Here is an 8,833-nt window from a genome sequence, read left to right as displayed (position 1 = left end):
GTCTATTTGTACGTGCTTGCCCAGGCATATATTTTGTTTTAAATAGGACTCTATACTATTAAGTTATATGTGTATATTCATGTCATTGTACACAACAATCCATCGTGTTTCCTATAAGAGGGGATTAAGCCATGGATTTTTTTTTCATCGCGGGCATGGCTTTAGCGTGCCTATGCACCATTTGACACAACGGGTCCACTAGTTGGGTATATCAATGTCTTTCTCTTCAACTCATCGGGGACACACCATGAGTAAAGTTTGCATCCTCTAGTTTTTGAAATAATCTCACAGCCAGGGTAACATTGTTGATGGAGCGGCCAAGAATCGGTCAAGTCCAGAAGAAGCCAGTGACCACGACCTGAGGATCAAATCATCGTGTGCTCACTTCAGTCATGCCTAATTCAAATCAACTTCATGTGTGCATTAGATCGACTTAATTAGAAGCATTGAATATCATTTTTACTCTGCTGGTGCATCTGTTTAAAAATCTCACAATAAGGTAGCCGCTTCCTCATGGCGGGGTTATAACTTTGTTAAAAGAATAACCTTGTTTACATTATGTGAAATATCTGAACATGTCGTAGTCCAAGTAAATATGAACCAAGCTCCAATACATTAGTAATGATGTTCTGCTGTAGCAATGGTAATGGTGTAGTTACCGACCTTTTAGATAAACATTCATCATGCATTAATGTTGTTACACAATTGTGCATATTATTGTTAACATAGTGTCATCAGTGCAGTTAATAAGTTGTCGGTCTTACAGTTACCGCTACAACACTGATATGGTTAAATGGATATTCAGGTTAACCATCATAGCAATGGTGTAGTTCATATAGCCGTTTAGGTAAAAGAAATAGTTACCACCATAGTATCTTCAAGTTGTAATTACTATAATAATCCTGATGTAGTTAATCAATTGTACATGTTGTCTTTGTCGTTGTGCGACACCTATATGTAGTTAATCTAATTTTGAAGACCATCACCATTCATGAAATACTGAATGTAAATGGATAGGGTATAGTATTAGTTACTGAGTAAACAACGCCAAATACCCCAAACATATGCCAAAACCACGTACTTTAACATATTTTTTTCCTTTTCTGATATGATCGCAAAAAAATCGAATTTATTTCCTAACATTTTAGACAATTGTTTTACAAATTTCTTGAATTATTTCTTTGTTCATAGAAAACTGATTTTCTAAGCTTTTAAACACTGCAAGGGCTTATGCATTGGTTAATAAAAGCAATCCTCTCTTATATATTCTACATCATTTAGAGAAGTCAATAAAACATGATATGCAATGGATCTTCTCGTGTTATCTCCAGTATCTAATGTTACGGGATCCTCATATATGGGGCTTGTAAATAGAAGAAGATATCTCGTACAGTGGAGATGAATGTCTTATCTTTCTTACTAAGACATCATCTCTTAGCTAGGAGAAAAGACAAATCTCTTATTCCTTTTTTCATTTCTCTCCCTTCCCTCTCCCCGGTTATGCGATGAGATACCGCTAAGATGGCATCATCTTACATGCGGTAAATTGAATTGTTTGTTTGGCTTTTAGTTCCTGCAGTTTTATGATTTAAGGTGGAATAGATAACTCTTCGAGATTGCAAAGTAAAACCTTTTGTGAAAAGAAATGTTTAAAGACACGGTTGCGACCAACTCAACGTAATGACTTTCAGTGTCCCTTCCACAATGTTCTCCTAAATCTATCAGCAAGGCAAATTTATGAGCCGGTAGAAATTACAGCTGGTTCCCATGAAGAAGGGTTTATGTTGCTCCATAGATGTCAATGAGCCGAAAGGATGCTGAAATTAAACCAAATCCACGGTGATTAGGTCAAGTTTAGCAATTAGAATTTGAGAAGTTTAGCCAGTAGAAATTACAACTGGCTCCCATTACGGATACAACAATTGCTATGGCAATGCTAAGGCATGTACATATACATGTACAAACAGTTAGGACATGCATTTTCTATCAGTTAGGGTCTCTTATTTATTTATTTATTTATTTTATCTTTCATACATGGATATTTTACGTGTAGTTATTTAATACATTTAGTTATGTTTTTCTCACAGCATTTACGTTAAACAAAGGATTAGTTGGAATCCAATTCGAACAGACAAGTACTAATTCTGCTTATGTATCTGTAACTTTTATTAACAACTAAAAACACTAAGGCGGTCACTGCATCAGATAAACATTTCTAAGTTCTAACAGGCTATGAACAAGTAGGTGTAGCTAATGTTATAGCCCTACTGGTACCCACAATAAGAATTCACAAAAAATAGTGCCGTATGTATAACTTAACTATCCTCCTTTGACCTATCAGAAACTACAATTAGAAGTCACTACATCATACAGTGGAAAACAAGAGCAAGCTACAAGCTTTCACGGATTCACCTACCAACCTTCATGAGCTGCTGAAGCTTCAAGTAGGCAAATCCATCCTGGTAATGCCACCACAATAATCTCCTCCTCCCACCAGCATCTGGCGGTACTGTTGGTTCAAACAATACCAAAATGTCTCACCAAGTGCTTTCTTACAGCTCTTCTTGAGCACAATTCACTCAGCAAATCTTGTGCCTCCCTTACCAATCCCTCGCTAGCTAAGCCTCTAATAAGTATAGTGTAGGTTGATTCGTTGGGCATGCACCCACTCGACACCATGTAGGCAAAAAAATCAATGGCACGATCAGTTTCCCATCTTTTGCAAAGTGAAGAAATGACAGCATTGTAAAGCACTGCATCAGACCTTACTGTGGCATCTTGGATACTGTCAAACATCTGAATAACCTTGTCGGTACTACCTTCTCTAGACAGAGCAGATGCCATTGATGAATAAATTATTGTATTTGGGGTGATCCCTTTGTTGATCATAACATTTAACAGCTCCAATGCTTCCTCCGTCTTACCAGCTTTACCAAGTCCATCAATCACCGTACTGTAGCTAATAAGGTCAGGACTGCATCCATTCACTAACATCTGCTTAAGAAGTTCAATTGCCTGCTCCACCAATCCCTTTTTGCACAGGAAATTGATGAGCGTGTTGAATGTAACAGGATTCGGAAGACAGCCTTGTTGAATCATATGAGAGATCAGCTCCTCAGCATCTACCCACCGTTCGGCTCTGCACAAACCTTTCAACACAATAGTATAGCTTATGGTATTTGGCTTGCATCCACAGGTTGACATGTTTTTTAAAAGCATGACAGCTTCGTCAATAAGCCCTTCTTTGCAAAAGCCATTAATTACTGTAGTGTATGTGATAACATCTGGTATGCAACCATACTCCAACATCTGCTCAAGAAGTTCAATTACCCTGTCGACCAACCCGTTTTGGCAAAAGAAATCGACAAGTATATTGAATGTCACGTCATCGAGGGGGCAATCCTTCTGAAACATCTCAGCGAGCAAGTCCTCAGCTTCCTCCCACCGCTCAGCACTGCATAGGCCCTTCAACACAGTGTTGTAGCAAACAACATTGGGCTTGAGACCATAAGAAGGCATCCTGCTCAAAATATCGTTTGCAACCTCATGATGCCCGTCCTTGCAAATCCCGTCGATAATGGTCGCATACATCCTTAAGTCTGGTGTGCACCCATGCTCTGGCATCTGCGAAAGGGTCTCATGCACTTGCTCATACAACCCGTTCCTGCACAAATAAGCAATGAGGGTATTGAAAGTGGCAATATTGGGCGGGCAATCCACCCTAACCATCTCGTCCATGAGCTCCTCCACGTCCTCCCATCTCTTGGCCATGCACAGGCCCTTGAGCACCGCGTTGTAGCTAACAATGTCCGGCTTACAGCCAAAGGATGACAGCTTCCTCAGCAACTCCACCCCCTCGTCCACGCACCCTTGCTCACAGATGGCGCTGACGACCAGGTTGCAGTTGCCGGAGTCCAGCGTGCAGCCCCTGGCATGCAGCGCCTCGAGAGCCCTCACGGCGCTCCTGAACCCGCCGCCCCTGCACGCGGCCTCCAGGATGACGTGGCACATGGGCGGGGTGGCCGCGCAGCCCCTGAGGGACATTTCGTCGAGCACCGTGAGCGCGTCGGCGATCCGTCCCCGCGCGCAGAGGCCGCGCAGGATGGGGAAGTAGGTGTAGGCGTTGGGCGGGACCGGGACGGCGGCCGCGAGGCGGCGCGCGGCGGCGAGCTGGCCGGCGCGGCAGTACCCGGCGACCATGGCGTTGTATGCGACGACGCCGGCGGCATCGCCGGCCGTGTCGAGGGCGCGTGCGGCGTCGGCGGTGCGGCCGGCGGCGCAGAGGGAGCGGATGAGCGCGGACAGGCGGCCGCTCCCGCCAGCGTAGAGGGAGACCGTGGCCGCGGCCGCGGCGGGTTTGGGCTTGGCTGCAGGCTTGGAGCCTGGGGCCGGGAGGGTGGGAGGCGGGAGCGTGGAGGTGAGCATCTGCGAGTTGGGCGGAGCGACGATGGCCAGGCGTGGAGGACGAGCTGTGGCGAAAGCGAGCGCGTCGTGGAGGCCACTGGATAGCGGACGTTGCGTTGCCATTGCCTCGCCGAGCTAAACTAGATAGACATTTTTTAGACATTGGATGGAGCAGTGGAGGAGAAGCAGCGGTTTGGCTCGCGATAGCTACACCGAGATCCATGCCAAACTTATTTTCCACATACTGCCTGTCTCAAAAAAAGTCGGCATAAGCGAGTCGTGCATTTAAATAATGCAAATCATGGATTTCTAATAGCAAAACCATTTGATATTTTAATCTGGTGTATATTTATATGTTTTTTCAGATTACATGTTTAAATAATTTTCTAACGAAATTTTACACCTATGTGAGAAATTTTACACATATGGAATTAGTTTTTAGAAATTTATGAAACACTAGCAAAAGGGCCCGTGCGTTGCAACGGAAGAAAAATAATCATAATCTTCGATGGCGATGACCACATTTTGTTCGCATCTCATCGCATGATTTTGAAAATTTGTTCACAAGTGAAAGAATTTTTTCCTTTTTTTAAATTTATTCACAAATTGAAGCAATGTTCAAATTTTTGAAAAAAATATCATGGTTGTAAAAAAACTTGGTAATTCAAAGATGTATTCTGAATTTCAAGAGACATTTTAAAAAACATATTATAATATTCCGATCCACCATGGCAATTAATTCTTCGAAATTCATGTGGGTATATAGTCACAAAGACTTAGAAGCATTAATTTTTAACTACATACTCCCTCCGTTCCGATTTGAACTAAAATCACGACGAGTAAATCAGAATGGAGGGAGTACCTTCTATCATTCTTCAACATTTTTACAAATTTGGGAACATTTTTCCAAACTGTGAACACTTTTTAGTAGTTACAAACATTTTTAAAAATAATTGTGAACATTTTTTTATATTGCGAACGGTTTTCAAGTGTTTTCTTTTGAATCAACAGACAATTCTAGAAGAGACGAACATTTTTTCAAAATTGGTGGATTCTTTTTGAAATTCACAAAATTTTTTGAAATGCGTGAACATTTTCAGAATGAGCAAACATTTTATGAATCAATAAACTCTTTTCTAATTCACGAAAAATTTTAGGACATTTGTTAAAATGCATGAACATTTTTTGAGTTAGGAAACTTTTTTTAATAAACAAACTTTCTTTCAAAATCATGGACTATTTTCGATTTTACAAACATTTTTTTTTCAAAACTGCCAACATTTTTTTTGAATATCTCAACATTTTAGAGAAATAAGCATTTTTTGAATTCACAAACATTTTATATTTTCTTGAACATTTTATTTCAAAATTCTCAGTTTTTCTAAATTTCAAATGTTTTTGAATTTCCAAATTATTTAAAGTTGAAGAAAGAAAAAACGGAACAGAATAATAAAATTAAAATTTAATTTTAAAAACATTTATTTATAAATTCTCAGTTTTCTAAATTTCAAATGTTTTTTGAATTTCCAAATTATTTAAAGTAGATTAAAACAAAAACGCAACAGAAAAATAGAAATGAAAAATGAAACTAAGAAAACAGATGCCCGCACATGGGCCTAGTATAGTAGGTCTCTATGTTTGGACGGCCCAGGCGGGTTCCCTGCAGAACGTTTTTTTGTCTCTTATAGGTGGCATTGGTGGGTAATATTTTGTAACTTTGTGGGCAATTTTAATGACATACCGCCAGCAATAGCCCCATTATTATTAGGGGTAGAGGGGTAGATAGGTCAATTTTTTCAATAAATAAATAATGTTCCTTTTTGAAACTAAATGGTTTTTAATAATTGTTTAAAATGTTAATATTTTTAATAATAGTTTTTAAAAATGTTGATGTTTCTAAAAAATGTCCTCAAAAGTTTCAAACATACACACTCAACAATTATATATATTTTTCATTTTTTTAAACCGCATAAAGAAACCAAACAGATAAATTGCTTGCTACAAGGCCCGGCCTAGTGAGGAGCGCGCTGTGAAGCCTCAACCCCAAATTTGTCGTCCCTTCTGACCTGCTTTGCATCTACACCCTTCGTTTGTCTAAAAAAAATCTACACCCTTCATTCTCTTTTAATAAAGCGTTTTAGCCAGTCGTTTTGAACTGTTTTGGGCATGTCTGAAATGTGTGAAACGTCTTATAAAAGGAACAGAGGGAATATGCAACAAAGGAAGCTCCTATTTGGCGACCAGTGCGCCGGAACTCGCGCAAACAAGCAACCGACCAATAGGCGGGACAGCACGACGCATGTTGTTTCGTTTTCTTTTGCATTTTTTCTTTCTTAAAATAGTTCAGGATTTCATAAATTTATAAATTTCTAAATAATTGTGAATTTTGAAAAACAATGTTTAAGAAATCATAAAATGATCTTGAATTCAGAAAACAATGTCCATGATTTTGAAAAATTGTTTAAGGAATCATAAAGTGTATGCACATTAAAAAAATGTTCAAGATTCCAAAAGAATGCTCGCATGTTCAATAAATATTCCCATATTAAAAAATGTTCATGAATTTGAAAAAAAATGTGAATTAAAATAATGTTCATGACTTTTTAAAATGTTCAAAAAAGAAAGAATATTTCTTGAATTTCAAAAATTGTTTGAAAAAACTTTAGGCGGCTGCTAGGCATAAGCCGACTGATTTTAGAAAAGATCAACCGCCTGCGCAGCCGTCTGATTCGGGCATGTGTTGCTGTCAAATTAGGTTCGTACAGTGCCTCATCTTTTCTCCCTTTTGCATCCTCATGCCGCGCCACGTCCACCTGCCCTATGCTCCCGACGCAGCACCGGAGACCCGACAATGCTTCATCGATTACCAGCCATCGATGCTACATCAAAGCACCGCAGCCGTTGACGAGCGCCACATTGAAGCACCGACAACCTCTTTGCAAGGTCCTGAGCGCTGCATTGCAGCTCCGACAGCATTGACAGCCGTTGTGCAAAGCTTCTCCGGTGCATCGCAGCGCCGACGGTGTTGCGACTGCTGCAACTCGCAGCTCCGACGTCATCGCAATCGCTGCAATGCAGCTCCGGCAGCATCGACAGTCACCGTGCAAATCTGTTCCGCTGCATCGCAGCTCCGGCGTCGTCGCGACTGCGGCATCGCAGCTCCGGCATCATCGCGACCTCTGCAATGTAGCTCCGGCAGCGCCGATAGTCGTCGTGCAAAGCTGCTCCGCTGCATCACAGCTCTAGCGGTGTCGCAACTACTGCAACGTAGCTCCGCCATCATCGCGGTCGCAACATCGCAGCCTCGACGTCGTAGCGGCCACTGCAATGCATCCCTGGTAGTGCCGATGAGCGCTGCATCACAGCACCAACAGCCGCTGGAAGTGCTGCATTGGAGCACCGATGTATCTCTACAGCATCACGACCGCTGCATCACAACTCCAGGCAGTGTCAACGAGGCTACATCGTAGTACCAAAAATGCCGGCAAGCGCTACATCCAAGCAGTGACGCGTCTGCAACGTTGTGAGTGTTGTGTCGGAGCGTCGGCATCCGCTGACGAGCGCTTGTCGGAATCAGGGCTTCGCGGACCCAAAGAAAGGTTCGAACACAGGGGTGTGCACAAAGAACTTCACTAGGCTACGACTCACTGCTCATTGCCTCATGGCCAAGCCCTGATGAGCTCGCGCCAGAGGGAAGAAGAGTTGGACACGGTGATTTTCCCAGGTTCGGGTTGTGATGCCCCGATTCAATCATACACTAACCATACACGCAAATGTGTACGATCAAGATCAGAGACTCACGGGAAAATATCACAACACAACTCTAGGCACAAATTAAAATAATACAAGCTTTATATTACAAGCTAAGGGCCTCGAGGGCTCGAATACATAAGCTCGGTTACAAACGAGTCAGCTGAAGCAACATTATCTGAGTACATAGATGAGTTAAACAAGTTTGCATTAAGAAGGCTAGCACAAAAGCAATATCGATCGAAAAGGCAAGGCCTCCTGCCTAGGAGCCTCCTAACTACTCCTGGTCGTCGGCGGCCTCCGCGTACTAGTAGGCACCTCAGTGTAGTAGCAGTCATCGTCGAAGGTGGCATCTGGATCCTGGGCTCCACCATCTGGTTGAACATCCAAGAAGAAAGGAAGAGGTGGAAAAAAATGGGAGCAAAGCAAACGTGAGTACTCATCGAAAGTGCTCGCGAGCAAGGATCTACACTACATATGCATCAGTATCAATGAAATGGGTAGTATCTGTGGACTGAACTGCATAATGCCAGAACAGAAGGGAAAACCTAGCCTATCGAAGACTAGCATCTTCAAGCAGCTCCAAGCATCTTGCAAAATCAAAAGAGTATAGAATAGTAGTTTATATTTAACAAACATGTTGTAGAAATAACGCCCAGAGACCTTCCCCGACTCCCTA

At 41.9% G+C, this 8,833-nt stretch overlaps 1 protein-coding gene across 1 annotated transcript; it reads right to left on the bottom strand.

The window, feature by feature from the left end:
• Positions 1-1,661: 1,661 nt before the first annotated feature.
• LOC123093402 (pentatricopeptide repeat-containing protein At1g09900) lies at positions 1,662-4,589 on the bottom strand. The gene is made up of 2 exons (XM_044515362.1): positions 2,421-4,589; positions 1,662-1,817 (listed from the first exon to the last, which is right to left on the bottom strand). The coding sequence occupies exon 1, from the start codon at positions 4,525-4,527 to the stop codon at positions 2,518-2,520; it is 2,010 nt and encodes a 669-aa protein (XP_044371297.1). The 5' UTR covers positions 4,528-4,589; the 3' UTR covers positions 1,662-1,817; positions 2,421-2,517.
• Positions 4,590-8,833: the final 4,244 nt, after the last annotated feature.

The sequence above is a fragment of the Triticum aestivum genome, chromosome 4B (genome assembly GCF_018294505.1).
Source record: "Triticum aestivum cultivar Chinese Spring chromosome 4B, IWGSC CS RefSeq v2.1, whole genome shotgun sequence".
Taxonomy (NCBI): Eukaryota; Viridiplantae; Streptophyta; class Magnoliopsida; order Poales; family Poaceae; genus Triticum; species Triticum aestivum.
Note: the sequence above shows the minus strand (reverse complement) of the source record. Positions and strands in the feature narration are given on the sequence as shown.

Coding starts and splice junctions, on each gene's coding strand:
- LOC123093402 (XM_044515362.1), bottom strand. CDS start 4,527: ATGGCAACGCAACGTCCGCTATCCAGTGGCCTCCACGACGCGCTCGCT.